The sequence below is a fragment of the Mesoplodon mirus genome (genome assembly GCF_964341445.2).
Source record: "Mesoplodon mirus genome assembly, chromosome: 5".
NCBI lineage: Eukaryota > Metazoa > Chordata > Mammalia > Artiodactyla > Ziphiidae > Mesoplodon > Mesoplodon mirus.
Genome location: NC_138980.1, coordinates 21,326,478 through 21,342,989, shown reverse-complemented (window position 1 = coordinate 21,342,989; position 16,512 = coordinate 21,326,478). Strand labels below are relative to the sequence as shown.

The window sequence follows — 16,512 nt, the reverse complement described above, 5'->3', positions numbered from 1 at the left end:
GTGAGGTACATGGGACAAGCTCTTTTTAACAGTGATTCCAATGCAACATCTGGCACATTCGGTCTAGCCTGGCGAATGAGTGAATGTTTTCAGCAGTAGTATCTTCAAGGTTTATATTTTTATCCTTTTTTAAAAAAAAACTACTTATAAAATCTAGGTCAATTTAAACTTTTGGAAAAAAACATTAACGTTCTTAAGTATTAAGAGAAATCATCACTCTGTATAATGTATATTTTGTCAAAATGTTTTGAAAAAATGTTTATAGATCTGCTATAATATACCCTGAAAGATTATTTTAGGAAAATAGCATAGAGTGATTGGTACTTAACAAGATGATGCTTTAGAGCAGGGGTCCCCAACCCCTGGGCCGTGGACTGGTAGGAACTGGGCCTAACAGCAGGAGGTGAGCAGTGGGCGAGCGAGTGAAACTTCATCTGCTGCTCACCATAGCTTGCATTACCACCTGAACCATCACACCCTCCCCTCAAAACCATGGAAAACTTGTCTTCCATGAAACCGGTCCCTGGTGCCAAAAAGGTTGGTGACAGCTGCTTTAGAGGATACATGTCTTCAACGCCCTTCTGTACATTTACCATTTTCATTTTGTTTTTAAGGGGTGGCATACATGTAGCAGTGAAAATCACAAAAAATGTGGGACCGTATCGTGAAGCAGCTCATTCAGAAATCAAAGTATTGGAGCATTTAAATAGTACTGATCCCAATAATGTCTTGTAAGTAAGAAACTTGGAACTGTGATCCATTATGTTACATGAAATAATCAGAATTCTGTGAACTGAATTATTTGTATTCTGATCTGTTTCAGCCGATGTGTCCAGATGCTAGAATGGTTTGATCATCATGGTCATATTTGTATTGTGTTCGAACTCCTGGGACTTAGTACCTATGATTTCATTAAAGAAAATAGCTTTCTGCCATTTCAAATTGACCATATCAGGCAAATGGCATATCAGATCTGTCAGTCAGTAAATTGTAAGTATACTTGTTAAATTTTTAAATACCAGTCAATTAAAGGTTTTATTGGACAAGCAACATATCAAACCATTGTCACTAAAAATGCACGTTGCAAGTAAAGATGAAACCACTTTTGATCCCTACCTCTACTACTAATTCTCCTTTCCCCTGGTACAGATTAAATTTGTAAGTGAAACTAATAATGTCTTTTTGTTCTTTTGTAGTTTTGCATCATAATAAATTAACCCATACAGATCTGAAGCCTGAAAATATTTTATTTGTGGAGTCTGACTATGTAGTCAAGTATAATTCAAAAATGGAGGGCCTCCCTGGTGGCGCAGTGGTTGAGAGTCCGCCTGCCGATGCAGGGGATACGGGTTCGTGCCCCGGTCTGGGAGGATCCCATATGCCGCGGAGCGGCTGGGCCCGTGAGCCATGGCCGCTGGGCCTGCGCATCCGGAGCCTGTGCTCCGCAACGGGAGAGGCCACAACAGTGAGAGGCCCGCATACAGCAAAAAGAAAAAAAAAAAAAAAAAAAAAAAAAAAAAAAAAAAAAAAAACCAAAAATGGTAAGTTACACTTGTTTTAATTTTGGTAGTTGTCTTTAAAATTAATTTAGCTTGGTGATCCTTGGATGAGGAATTTTACCTTTGAGGCTTATTATATCCTGACGTTTAACCCAAAAAGGGTAATCCTTTGCCTTTCTCATGGGGTTATTTTGAAAATCAAAAAGAGAATTCATGTGCAAGCCTTTTGGATAGTGCTATAAAATATTTCATATCTTTATTGATCTTTGTGTTTACTTAACTGTATCTCTAGAAATGTGATGAACGCACACTGAAAAACACAGATGTCAAAATTGTTGACTTAGGAAGTGCAACATACGATGATGAACATCATAGCACTGTGGTATCTACACGGCATTACAGAGCTCCAGAGGTCATTTTGGGTTAGTAGATACCAGACTTCCTGATATTTTAATTGAAAAAGAGATTTTTTGTTCTCTATAGGTTTTATTGGGGGGCAGGTAGTTGGGGGATAGCTGTAATTTTCTTAGCAGTGTACAGAAAATGTTTTCTGTTTTCATAAAAGCTGTCTGGACATTGCTATAAATAATTTTCCTGAGTGGGAAAAATGTGATATCATCTGTAAAGATATTCCAGGTGGTGGTTCTTTTTGAACAAGTCAGTCTTACAAGATCATAAGAGAACAAGCTGTATTGGCTAAGTCCATGACAGCAGTGTGATTTTGAAGCGATGTGGGCACCTCTTTTCGTCTCATCACAAAGCATGGTGCTGGTGAAAATGCTAAAGATTTGGCTGGCAGACGTCTAGATGTAGGGTGGATGGAGGTTAAGAGGAGAAGAAAGAGGGGCTAGTCTAAGAGGAGAGCTTCTTTGATCATCTTTGACATGGGAAAGCATGGAAAGGAAAATTAGTTAAGGTGCAGGGTTTTTCAATATTAATAAAAGGGAACTCAGTGAGGGAGAGCGCATCTTATGCCTCAAAATTTAAAAGTTCGAGACCGAGTCATGTTGATAGAGCAAGGAAGTCAGGGATGGATTTGGGGGCTTGGAGACAGTGGGAAAAATTCAGATCAGGTGATATTGGGAGATAGTTAAATGGTATAAGCATATTACTTTGCCAAAAGTAAGTTTCAACCGAGGTTGGCTAGTAAAACATCTTTGTGGAATCAGTCTTTTCCACTTTTTACCTTTTGTCGAAGAGGACTGGGTAGTTGAGAATATGAGTGTGAAAGCAAACTAATGATGTTTACCTAGAGTAAAGAATTAGTAAAAGGGACAGGAAATTAAGAATAGTTTGTAGTGCTGGCTAGTAGAACTTTCCATGATGATAGAAATGTTGTATATCTGCACTATCCAACATGGTAGCCATTAGTAGCCACACGTAGACTACTGTGTACTTTCAGTATAGCCAGTGTGACTGAGGAACTGAATTTTAAATTAATTAAACTTTTAGATTTAAATAACCACATGTGGCTAGTGGCTACCACATAGGATAGCACAGGTTTGGAGCTCATCTTTGAGATTGATGTTACTAGGATTTCTGCTTAGTATGGTCTGAAAGGAGCTGCTATGTTGCAGTAGTTTAGAAAGTGTATTCATGGTTGAGGACTGAAGCCTGCAATGAAGGTAAAAGAAAAGAGTGTGGGAGGAGATTGTGGACAGATAGATAGGTATTTTCAGAGCTTAAAAAGAGATAACTTGCTGTGTTTTATCAATTTTAAGAAGAAGATTTTTCTCCACATTTTAACATGTGAGGAAACATAAGACAAAACAGCATTTTTTCTTGGTTATTGGTTCATAAAACAGTGGTGTATCTTACAGTTAGTTAATGGCCTCCTCCTAGATTGCGTAAGATACAGTGATTCTTAGTAATAATACAGTCCCATGTGTGGCCAGGCTGGGGATAGTTGATATAAATCTGAAATTGGGGTTATTGGTGTTTAGGAAAAGAAATGAACAGATGGGAAGATTAGAAGGGTTCTTTGTGTGTTTGTGAAGTGTTACTCCTGAGGATTAAGGCAGAATTAGGTTGAAGAGGAAGATGTTGTCAGGTGCCACCACTGAGGAGGGCAGTTGGTCTCATGTCTTGGGTGTTGGTAGTAAACAGAAGTTGGTCAAAGTGAATGATGTGAAATTCCAAAGAGTATGAGAGCTGAGCCATAAGAGAATGAGGTAGTTTACAGTCACTTGGGAGAAAGCTGGACTGGGAGACAGGAGTGGCTGGAAAAGAAAACTTTCATCTTAGATCCAAGCTCTATCATTTGCAGATTTTGTATGTGTTACTGTAAGTAGAAACCATGCTCCATTATCCTTTTGTTCAAGTGATAAGTACCATGAGGGTTAACAAAAATGGCTAAATCATAGTCAAGTTCCTTGAATATATTGTTTCTTCCTTTGTCTTTAAATTCAGTAATGTTGCTGAAAGTAATTGAAATGTCTTTTAAAGTAGGTTTTATTTGTACATTATTTTTTTATTAAAAACTTAATCTTTAAAAGGTTAAAACATCTGTATGGTTTAGGTTTACTCTTTTCCTTTCTAAATAGATAGAGACTTAAGGCTAGGTGTTTTTTTCTTTTCTGAATAATGTTACTATTGAGAATTCTGAAGGAGAAAGTATATATGATCATGTATAGACAACCTGAAAGAACATATATAGATACCTCTCTATGTGAACTTTAAATATCTGTATAATTCTGCTTATGGGTGACACTGCTTATAATATCCATTATAATTCTTACATAATTTAGGTGACACTACTATTTCTTTTAATGGAAGAAATAAACTCAGATATCAAGCTGATGGTAATTGATAAGGGGTTAGTAATTACACTCTGAGGATAATTATTGACCTATGTTTGCACTAATAAAATGTAAAATTTCATAGAACAACCGTTAAGTGGGTATAACAGTGCTCCTCATTGCACAAGCAATTCAGAGACTATGGACTATTTGCTAACCCCTCTTACTTTCCATAAAATGCCTCCTCCCCCAGGTTAAAATACTGTAAGTTGATACAAGGATATGGAGGACTCTGAAAGCATACTGAATCATGTTTGGTATAAAACTAAAAATGTAAACCCTGAATTTACTATCATCTTCTCCTAAATGGGCTATATAAAGAGAGCACCCACATAGGAAAAGATATTGTGTATTGGCAATTAAAAATTGTTGCCTAATAAAATGTTTGGTTTTGTTTTTAAATAGCTTTAGGTTGGTCTCAGCCATGTGATGTTTGGAGCATAGGTTGCATTCTTATTGAATATTACCTTGGTTTCACAGTCTTTCAGGTATGTATTTAGTAAATGTTACTTACTGATTCATAATGAGCTTTAATGTTAAAGGCATGTTAAAGTTTTGGTTTCCATATTGGAAAGTTGCCATAGTGTCATTATTCTTAAGATGTAAACTTCCATGTGCAAAATAGTCATCCTTCTCTAAAACCACAGTTGAATGAACTACTCTCAGTGAATGGTCATAATTCATTCTGCATGTGGAGCTTTTAAACACATGGTTCATATTGACTTCCTATGATCCATTTTACTGTGATGCTCCTTCATAAATTTACATTAGTGTTACTATGGTCAGTTTTAATTCAGCTCTGGTTATGTTGCACTTTTATTAAAAGAATTCAGAAACAGTAAGTTGTATTAAGCATGTATGACACCCTAGGCACATTTCTAAGCACTGTGTGTATAAAAATGAAAAGACAGCATCTCTCTCCTCAAGGAAGACATACACAGGATAGACATGGGAAAACGTACAGTACAATATGATACTTGCTATAATGGAACAATGTAGAAGGGAACCCAGAAAAGGTGAACGGTTAAGTTTCCTTCGAGAAGGCATCACTGAGGAATAGGGAGTTTAATCCAAGCTATAAGGAAGAGTAAGAGTTTGTCAGAAAACTAGAGTGTGTGATGGCCATATCAGGAAGAAATGGTATTCATAAATGCAAGAGGCATAAAGGAAGCTACTCTAGTTGAGGAAGGATGAATAGTGCTGCCGGAGTGTCTTGGATAAATAGGAAAATGGTGTCAGTAGGCAAGTACTGATTCATAGTGGACTTGTTTGCCATAGAAAGGTATTTGTTTTATCCTAGGAGTCAGTGGTTTCCAAATGTAGACCGGTCTAAAATGAAAATGATTTTGTAGGGTTGCCGTTCTGGCTTTCATTTAGAAATTATCTCTCCTGTTTTTTTTGGTATTAAAATGTTCTTTCTATGCAATGATAATAGTTATTGGCTTACTTGGCAGAACAAAAAGGAGAAAATGTTATTTAGGTCTCTACTTGTTTTCCTCATAATTTTGCTTATGTCGGAAAACTAAAAGTCTTGAAAGCTTCAAGTGGTGTAAGCATTGGAGAACTTTAAGAGGGTTGTGATTTGATCAAGGTGTGTTGTTGGATGGGGTGAGGGTGGTTAGGAAGTTCCTGGCTAATACTGTCAAGGTTGCTTTGAGGTTATGGCAATGCAGGATGAGGAGGGAGGAAGCTGTGATGAATTATAAGTCACTTAGGTGGCTGTTGCAGAATATATGTGTTCGCCGCTCTGGGGCACCTCACCAAACTTCTGTCTACTCCGTACAGATCTGTTAAAAGTACTCTGAGTTTGTAGACAAGTTTGATATCTAGAACATAGCTGTCGGACATTTCTAGGGGGTGGTGTCTGGTTTTGTGGTAGTAAGCTATAGGGTCAAGGAAAAAGTTGAGCACAGTGCATGCTTTCTTCATTCTGACACATATAAAATCCTTCAGATGGTTTTATGATTGTAAATCATTCTGAGACCTTAAGCGTCGATTATTAACTTTGGTTTGAGATGTGGTTTATATTTTAATTCCACCCTCCAAAATAGTCTTCAACTAAGGAACTTTTTGAAGATAATGGAGCTTGTATTATTTATTCCTGTCATGACTTAAGAACATTTTGAAAGCAGTGTGCTAGGCACAGTAGTTAATGGATTTAAAAAGCATTGCACATAGACTCTGCTCTTCAGAGCAAGGATTGGCAAACTATATCCTATCTGATGCCTGCTTTAAAAAATGAAAAAGAATATGTGGTGGAGACCATCTGTGACCATCCAAGCCTAAAATATTTACTATCTGGTCCTTTATAGAAGAAGCTTTCCAGCCTCTGCTTAGGAGTGTACCATTTAGTTTAACAATTTATTCGACTTTAGCCAAAGCTCTGTTACTGTGTAATTTAAGAATATGAGTTTTGACTTGGGTTCACAGCTCAGGTTTCCTCATTGATGAGCTATATGAGCTTGAGCTAGTATCTTAACCTCTTTGAAAGTTATGTTCCCACATTCCTAGCTCAAGTTTGTTGTAAGAATTATTGGGACTGTATTTTTATTGTCTAGGATTAGTGTTACAAAGTTGCTATCCATTGGGTAATGGAGGTTAGTTAAGCAACCGATAAAATGAGTAGCCAGGTTATTGGTAATCTTCCCAGTCATCCCTCAGTTAAACAGTGCAAGTAATACAAATAAGGAAAACTGTTCTGTTTTACATTAAACAAATTATTCGAACATTGTAAATCAACTGTAGTTCAGTAAAATATACTTAAAAAGTTGTTCCTCAATCAGCTCTACAAACCTTACCAATTCATTTCAGAAATCAGACAATCAGTGTAGCTCATTCAGTTTTATTCCATCTTTGAAGTAGAGTGTAATATAAATTGTATAGCTGTCTAATCTAGTCCTTTTATGGAAACACTATTTTCTTTTTTTTTCTTAACATTTATTTATTTACTTTTTTTGGGGGGTTGCATTGGGTCTTCATTCCAGCACGTGGGCTTCTCTCTTGCTGCGGTACGTGGGTTTTCTCTCTCCACTTGTAGTGTGCAGGTTCCAGAGTGTGTGGGCTCTGTAGTTTGTGGCTCGCGGGCTCTCTTGTTGTGGTGGGCAGGCTTAGTTGCCCCGCAGCGTGTGGGATCTTAGTTCCCCGACCAGGGAGCGAACCCACGTCCCCCGCATTGGAAGGTGTATTCTCTACCACTGGACCACCAGGGAAGTCCCGGACACACTGTTTTCTTGTGTTATCCTTTTATGTGCGTGTAGGGAAATGGAAAGTGCTAAGTTTCTTTTTCCTATATTTTTTAGACTAATGATAATAAAGAACACCTGGCAATGATGGAACGTATATTAGGACCCATACCAACACACATGATTCAGAAAACAAGGTATGCTTTTTAAGATTAAAGTCCTTATTGGGTACATGCAGTGGCCTATATTCAAACTATAGAAAACCCATCTTTGTTGTTATTGCTTATTCCAAAGACTGTAGATTTTGAATTCTTTTTCATGAAGTCAAGTTTTTGAAAAGTAATGCAATATTTACTTTGTGATCCAGTAAATAAAGTGGTGTTTTTATACTCAGGTTAACCTTTGCATAAATGTTTTCCTAGGTTGATTTAAAAATAATACATAGAGTAGTAAAAAGAGCTTGATTTTGGAGTCCTATCTAAATTTGAATTCCAGACTGTTGCAAACCACATGTACGTCTTTGGACAAGAATACGATAAGTGGTTTCAAAACATAGCTTCACCGCAGAAGTCATCCAGGGAATTGTTAACGATTTCTAGCCCCATTCCAGATCTAGTGAAATCAGAATTTACAGGAATGGATCTAGGAACCTCTGTTTTTGAAGCTGGCATTGTTTCACATATGGTACAACTTAGGTGGGATACTAAAACTTCAGAGGGTACAAGATTAGGAAAAATACCATATAAGGTATCCGATATAATTATTGCTGAGATTTTTAGAAATTGTATGTTTATGTATATATAGAGAGATGTCTATGGTTCCATCTTTTCCCCCAATCCCCTGTTTGGGGCAGGGTAAGAATGTGGGTTTGGGGTTTCTTTTTTTCTTAAAATTTAATCCAGACTTCTCTTTCCTATAGGAAACAGATGTATTTTCATCATAATCAGCTAGATTGGGAGGAACGTAGTTCTGCTGGTAGATATATTACGGGACACTGCAAACCATTAAAGGTAAAACAAAAAAAAAACAAAAAAAAAACCTGTTTTAACTATTTTTTATTGTCTTTCTTAAACAAAGTCATTTTTCCCCTCAGGAATTTATGCTCTGTCATGATGAAGAACATGAGAAACTGTTTGACCTGATTCAAAGAATGTTAGAATATGATCCAGTGAAAAGAATTACCTTGGATGAAGCATTGCAGCATCCTTTCTTTGACTTATTAAAAAAGAAATAAAATGGAAATCAGTGGTCTTACTATACTTGTCTAGAAGAGATGATTTAAGACTGTGTCAGTCAACTCTAAACATTCTAATATTTTTATAAACCTTAAATTATTTTGTACAGTTAAGTGTAAATGCTGTATGTTTTGTATCAATCGCATAATTATCTTGTTAAGCAAATATGGTCTTGATAATGAATGAAATATAAAAGCTAAAATTAATTTTCCTTTTTTGAGATTAATTACCATTTTTAAAGACCTTTGGAATATCCTTTGTGTCCAGTGATTGATCTTGCCTTTTTGTACATGGAGGTTGACTCTTGGAAGTGATTTTTGTGTTTGGTTTTTTGTTTTTTTTGAGTAAAAGGAAATCTTGACTATTTCATTCTTAAATGAATATTCTTTATTTACCTCAAACTTTCCTTAACTTTAAAAGATTTTTCTGTAATTGTTGAACAGGTAATAAGTATTATTAACTTTAGGTAGGCAGGTATTAGAAACCAAAACCCATAGGAACTGTTTGCTGTTGGAATTTCATTAAATTGTAAGTATTGTGTTCTGTTTCATTGGTTGATGTCAGTGGTGGTAAGTAGCATTCATGGAAAGACATCCAACTTGTGCATTGTAGTAGATTAATAAAACCACATACACACTTCGTTTAAGATTAAAGTCTAACTGGAAAGTTAGCTTGGAAAGTCCTGTTTTCCAATGGTTATTTATGTAGTTAGTCACAAACGTAGAAATAGGAATTCTGATGAGTGAGGTTTTTGTTTTTAATGCCAAATCTTCAGGAGTCTAGAAATTGTCCAATATCTGTCTCCTTACCATATGAAGTATAAATACTTAAACCTCAGCCTATGAGACTTTATGGTTATTATTAAACAATTTGTATTTATGTTACTGTTTACTGGAAAACAAAAAAAAAGATGATTTGATCGGAGAACACTTGGGAAGAAAACTGCAGAAGTTTCCAGACCCTGATTGGTTAACATAATGAACTTTTTGTTTGTCTGTAGGTATTTTTTTCTGCTTACCTGTTTACACATGAAAAACTAAGTGGTAGGGGCTTCCCTAGTGGCACAGTGGTTGAGAGTCCGCCTGCCGATGCAGGGGACACGGGTTTGTGCGCCGGTCCAGGAAGATCCCACATGCCGCGGAGCGCCTAGGCCTGTGAGCCATGACCCCTGAGCCTGCGCGTCTGAAACCTGTGCTCCGCAACGGGAGAGGCCACAACAGTGAGAGGCCTGTGTACCACAAAAAAACAAAAAACAAACAAACAAACAAAACTACATGGTAAATGTTAATTTAGTAAAAAAAAACCCAAAACTATTGATCAGTCTGCCAGGTAAAAATATTTTTTGTTGTAGAATTCATGATTGCTTATCCAGATAAAGATTTTTGTTAAAAGTATTCCCATTTCTGAAGTGCATTACCAAAGATTTGAGTTTCATCTGTATTCTGAACATAAGATGCATGTAATTTTTTGGTATGACAAATGGTGATACCAAGTGGGTTTCTCTACATGATCCGCTGGTAGCATTTGCACATAGAGTAAAGCTATGTTCCTGACGTTGACTAGGAATTTAAGAGAGCTGAAAGAAGTTTTGCCATAGAATCACTGCCTAAATTATTCTTAGGCCTCTGATACAGTCCACATATAGTTCAACTATGTTATATGTTATAAGGTTGTTTTAAAGGAGCATTTGATGTAAAGAAAAGGTTTTTCCTTAACACAGCAATCTCGTTATAGAGATTCAGAAGTCAGCCATCCTTTATTTTCCTCTCCATTTCCATACTGCTAGAGCCACTGCACTACCGAAGCCTCCTGACCTTTCCCTACAAGTGCTCCAGGTTCCCAAATTAATGTTTACTTTCTCCCCCATCAGAAACTCATTCCTTTGGAGTAGCTGATCTCAGGATATAGGAGGAAAGAAAACTATCCACACTCTTTCTTACTAAGAAGTTAATGATTGCTAACCCCTTTCCCTGCTGAAAAGTATTTACATTCTTCACTAAGGGTATTTGCTAGTTCCCAGGCCTAATTCATGGAAGTTTAGGAATTAAAGTGAAACTTCAGTGAATTAGGTAGGATAGAAGAAAAGTTTAGTGGTGAGGATGGTACCTCTGGTATCATATGAGTGTCTCCTGCTAACCTTCCTTCCCATCTTCTGTGAACTCTCAGGTTCCTACTCTTACTTGCCTTTTTCCTTGTACTTCTGGACTCAATTTCTGAAAGCACCAGGTTTTTATTTGACAGTGTTGGGAGCTTCAGCACTAACAGGAAAGGTTTAGAATGGCCAGTGTATAAATATGGATCGTTTGTAACTGGGTATTTTCCCTCATGATTTGATGTCTCCTAGTTTACTATTTCTAGAAATTCCATTGACGTCAAACCTAGTTTTAAAAGTGCAGCTAACTAGGTTATTTCCAGTGTTTTCTGCTACTGCTTATTTGCTCAGGTGTTCTCATCCATGCATTCATCAAAATTTTTGGAGTAGACGAATAAAATTGACTTATGCAGTTGACAGTAGAAAAATACCCAGTGGAGTTTTGTAGTTCATACAGCTGAAAACTATTCCTCTGAATAATCTTGAAGGGCTTGATGCTAGAGAAATTAGAAATGACTCAGCCACGACTCCTAATAATTGCGGCTGAATTGTGACTTAAACTCAGGTATCCTAGATTCTAGCATTGTGCCTTCTTGTGATAATACACCTTACTGAGTTAAAAACTTCAGTTTGATTCTTGTTCATGGTTCTGTGAAATGGGATGAAATGAATGTAATGGCTAATAGTTTAATTACTTGGATTCCATTTTTCTCACGTTTTTCTTTAGTAGTTGATACATAGCTTCAACCATCAAAATGGTTAAAATGGTATGATAATTTGAAAATATACTCTGTTTTAAGTAGATAGGCAGATAACCTATATTTAAACTATCTTGACATCCTGGAATGAAGAAACACTTTGTCAGTTAGTGGCCTGGCTTTTTAACTCATTTCCAGTTTGAAATTTCTGATTCCCACAAAATTTGGTGCAAGTAAGGTATTTTAAATTTAAACATCCAGGGACTTCCAGGGTGGTGCAGTGGTTAAGAATCCACCTGCCAATGCAGATGACGCAGGTTTGAGCCCCGGTCCGCGAAGATCCCACATGGCGGAAGCACCTAACTTGGTGTGCCACAACTGCTGAGCCTGAGCTCTAGAGCCCGAGAGCCACAACTACTGAGCCCATGTGCTGCAAGTACTGAAGACCGCATGCCTAGAGCCTGTGCTCCTCAAGAGAAGCCACCGCAATGAGAAGCCTGCGCACCGCAACGAAGAGTAGCCCCCACTCACTGCAACTAGAGCAAGCCCACACACAGCAATGAAGACCCAACACAGACAAAAAGAAATAAGTTTTAAAAAATTTGTAAATTTGAACATCTAGTACTTCGTTTAACAAGCTGCATTTTCTGGGAATTCCCTAGTGGTCCAGTGGTTAGGACTCTGCTTCCACTGCAGGGGGCACTGGTTCAATCACTGGTCAGGGAACTAAGATCCCACATGCCAAGCAGCCAACAACAAAAAAAGGCAACCTTTTCAAATAGAACAGAAGAATTCATGAGTCATTAACAGTATTAATAGCGTCAGTAATTGTTGGCTTAGTAGATTGCACGTTTGCAAATAAATAGGTAGAAACAATTTTAATTCTTAAAAGAGTTGATCCAATTAGTTGGTTAATTGGTTTTATTTTTTCCATATTTTCATAGAGGGAAGGTAAAGTTTTAAGTCAGGTTGGCTTTACAACTCCTTGGCCAGTCTAGCCTTTGCGGACAGTTTTATGTTAGTGATTTTTTAAAATAACATGCAAAAGTTGAATAATGAACCTCTAAATATATATAGCCCAGCTTAAAAAATCAAAAGCATTTTGCAAATTTTGTTTCATCAGTTCCCCAACTTATTTTCCTGTTGCATTTAAGTACAAATGTCAGATACCATTTCATCCATATTTCTGTACTGTATATCTTTTACCATGAGTTTCTAATGCGAGTATCACACCTAACAAAATAATTCCTTATCTGGTAGGGTCTATAAAGTTTCCTGATTGTCTAAAGAGTTATTTTAAGTTAGTTTGAATCAGTACCGAGTCAGGGTCCACACATAGCTAATTTGTCTCAGATCTCTTAATCACTATGTGCCTTTTTCTCCTCTTTTTATTTCTTTGCTAATTGAAACTTGGTCATTTGTCTTTAGAGAGTTTCCCATATTCAATATTTCATTGGAGTGGTGTCCTTTCCTCTAGTCCCCACTTATCCTGTAAACTGAGAGTTAGTGAAGTTTTTTTTATAGTATTCCTTCTGATAAATACAGAAGGGATGTTAGAAATACACTGTGTTGCTACTCTTTATGAAATACTATATTTGGGCACCAATCATCAGTGGATGCTAAAACCATGAGGGGAAAACTGATGGAGAACTTTAAAATGAAGGGATCAGGCTGAACCTCAGGTTGGCAACCAGATAGATGTGTTGATATGCGTCTGAGGTGATGCAATAGGAAATACACAGCACCTGTGGGGTATCACTGCCTTTAAAACAAAAACATTGAATTTGGATCTAGTCAAGCCTGTAGATTGAAATTGAAATATAAAGAAGCATCCCGACCCTTTTTGTTCATTTCTTACCTGTCTGTTAATTCTTTGGGGTAGCAGTTCAATGAATTAAAAGAGCTCAGACTTCTTACTAGCATGGTTTCCACTTTAGTCCTAGGTCTTCTCTGTGTTTGGAGGAGTAAGTTACTTTAAAGTAACTGTACTTCCTTACTTGGAATTACTGAGGGATAATATCTGTTATCTAATAGCCAATGAAGGGGACACAGTTTCAATCCCTGGTCTGGGAATATCCCACATGCCACGGAGCAACTAAGCCCGTGCGCCACAACTACTAAGCCCACACACTGCAAATACTGAAGCCCATGCACCTAGAGCCCGTGCTCTGCAACAAGAGAAGCCACAACAGTGAGAAGACCGTGCACCACAACTAGAGAAAGCCCGCACTCAGCAACAAAGACCCAACACAGCCAAAAATTTATTTATTTTTTAATCTAGCAGATTACCTGGCTTTTAGTTGACCCACTAGTAAATAGCAGTTATGTACTTTGTTTTCTATAAATGCTTTAACCCCTAGTAAATAGCAGTTACTTTGCTTTCTATAAATGCTTTAACCCAGGTGACTTCATGTTTTTTAAATTTTCCCAGTAATGTTGGTTGTTCCTCTTTAGGGCACCAGGAATTACAAAACTATCAAGAATTCTACATTTTTTTTCTTTTTTTTTTTTTTTTTTTGCGGTACGTGGGACTCTCACTGTTGTGGCCTTTCCCGTTGCAGAGCACAGGCTCCGGACGCACAGGCTCAGTGGCCATGGCTCACGGGACTAGCTGCTCCACGGCATGTGGCATCTTCCCAGAGTGGGGCACAAACCCGCGTCCCGTGCATCGACAGGCAGACTCTCAACTACTGCACCACCAGGGAAGCCCAAGAATTCTAGTTTTGACTCCCTATCATAGCAGTTTTTATTGTGACATTTCACTGAAACTGGAAGGGGGAATAGAATTTTCAAAGAATTTTTCCTTTTTTAACCAATCAAGAATGGTCAACTATTCAGATATATTTTCTTATATTCACTCCTTTCCTGGTTTTAGTTTGTTTTTAAACGTTGCAATTTTGGGGAGAAGTTATATATAATTAAAAGACTTTAGCATAGATTTAATTGTAAAGGGACAATTTGTGGTCCCTTTGGGATATTTAATCCTAAATCCTAAATATCCCAAAGGAGCAGACACCTCATAGGTCTAGTTCTTTAGATACTATCAACAGCAGTTACATGTAATGAGATTAAAGATTAATTGTAGATTTGGAGGAGTTCCCATGCACCCCCTCCTCCCAGTGGCTTAAAATGTTTCCCATTACAAATATAAATGAAAATTAAGGTTTATTTAACTTAAAAAAAAAAAAACAGTGCTCCTTTTTTTTATCATGAGCTTTGAATTTTATTTTTATTGAAGTATTAGTTTCAGGTATACAGCAAAGTGATTCAGTAATATATATACATATATATGTGTGTATATATATATATATATTCCTTTTCAGATTCTTTTCCATTATAGGTTACTACAGGATATTGAATATAGTTCGCAGTGCTATACAGTAGGTCCTTGTCATTTATTTTATGTATAGTAGTGTGTATCTGTTAATCCCAAACTCCTAATTTATCCCTACCCCACTTCCCCTTTGGTAACCATTTATTTTCTATGTCTGTGAGTCTATTTCTGTTTTGTACATAAGTTCATTTGTATCATCTTTTTAGATTCCACATATAAGTGATATCAAGATATTTTTCTTTGACTTATTCACTGAGTATGATAACCTCTAGGTCCATCCATGTTGCTGCAAATGCCATTTTTCATTCCTTTTTCATGGCTGAGTAATATTCTAGTGTGTGTGTGTGTGTGTGTGTGTGTGTATCCACTCATCTGTCGATGGACACTTTGGTTGCTTCCATGTCTTGGCTATTGTAAATAGTGATGCTATGAACATTGGGGTGCATGTATCCTTTCCAATTAGAATTCATTTTCATCTTTTCTGGGTATATGCCCAGGAGTGGGATTGCTGGATCATATGGTAGTTCTAGTTTAGTTTTTTGAGAAACCTCCATGCTGATTTCCATAGTGGTTGCACCAAATTATGTTCCCACCAACAGTGTAGAAGGGTTCCCTTTTCTCCACACCCTCTCCAGCATTTATTTTTTGTAAACTTTTTGATGATGGCAATTCTGACTGGTGGAGGTGATACCTCAGTAGTTTTGATTTGCGTTTCTCTAATAATTAGCAATGCTGAGCATCTTTTTGTGTGCCTGTTGGCCATCTGGATGTCTTCTTTGGAGAAATGTCTATGTAGGTCCATTTTTTGATTGGGTAGTTGGGTTTTTTGTTATTGAGTTGTACGAGCTGTTTGTATATTTTGAAAATTAAGCCCTTGTTGGTCACATCATTTGCAAATATTTTCTCCTAGTCCATACGTTGTAGTTTTGTTTTGTTTATGGTTTCCTTTGCTGTGCAAAAGCTTATAAGTTTGATTAGGTCCCATTTGTTTATTTTTGCTTTTATTTCTTTTGCCTTGGGAGGCTGTCCTAAGAAAACATTGCTATGATTTATGTCAGAGAATGTTTTGCCTATGTTCTCTTGTAGGAGTTTTATGGTGTCATGTCTTATATTTAAGTCTTTAAGCTATTTTGAGTTTATTTTTTTGTATAGTGTGAGGGAGTGTTCTAACTTCATTGATTTACATGCAGCTGACTGTCTAGCTTTCCCAACACCACTTGCTGAAGAGACTGCCTTTTCTCCATTGTATATTCTTGCCTCCTTTGTCGAAGATTAATTGACCATAAGTGGGTGGGTTTATTTCTGGGCTCTGTATTCTGTTCCATTGATCCATGTCTTTTTTTGTGCCCATACCACACTGTTTGGATTACTGTAGCTTTTGTAGTATTGTCTGAATTCTGGGAGGGTTATGCCTCCAGCTTTGTTCTTTTTCCTCAGGATTGCTTTGGCAAATCTGGGTCTTTTGTGGTTCTGTATAAATTGTAGGATTATTTATTCTAATTCTGTGAAAAATGTCATGGGTAATTTGACAGGGCTCGCATTAAATCTGTAGATTGGTTTGGGTAGTATGGACATTTGAACAATATTAATTCTTCCACTTTGAGAACATGGGATATCTTTCCATTTCTTTGAGTCATCTTCAGTTTCTTTTATCAATGTTTCACAGTTCTCAGC

At 37.0% G+C, this 16,512-nt stretch overlaps 1 protein-coding gene across 1 annotated transcript; it reads left to right on the top strand.

Annotated features, from left to right (window-relative positions):
• The first annotated feature begins 562 nt into the window (after window positions 1–562).
• On the top strand, window positions 563–8,722 carry LOC309805472 (dual specificity protein kinase CLK4-like). Its single transcript, XM_082623376.1, has 8 exons — window positions 563–731; window positions 824–990; window positions 1,197–1,291; window positions 1,792–1,921; window positions 4,703–4,785; window positions 7,597–7,676; window positions 8,399–8,489; window positions 8,573–8,722. The coding sequence occupies exons 1-8, from the start codon at window positions 565–567 to the stop codon at window positions 8,711–8,713; spliced, it is 954 nt and encodes a 317-aa protein (XP_082479502.1). The 5' UTR covers window positions 563–564; the 3' UTR covers window positions 8,714–8,722.
• The last annotated feature ends 7,790 nt before the right edge of the window (window positions 8,723–16,512 follow it).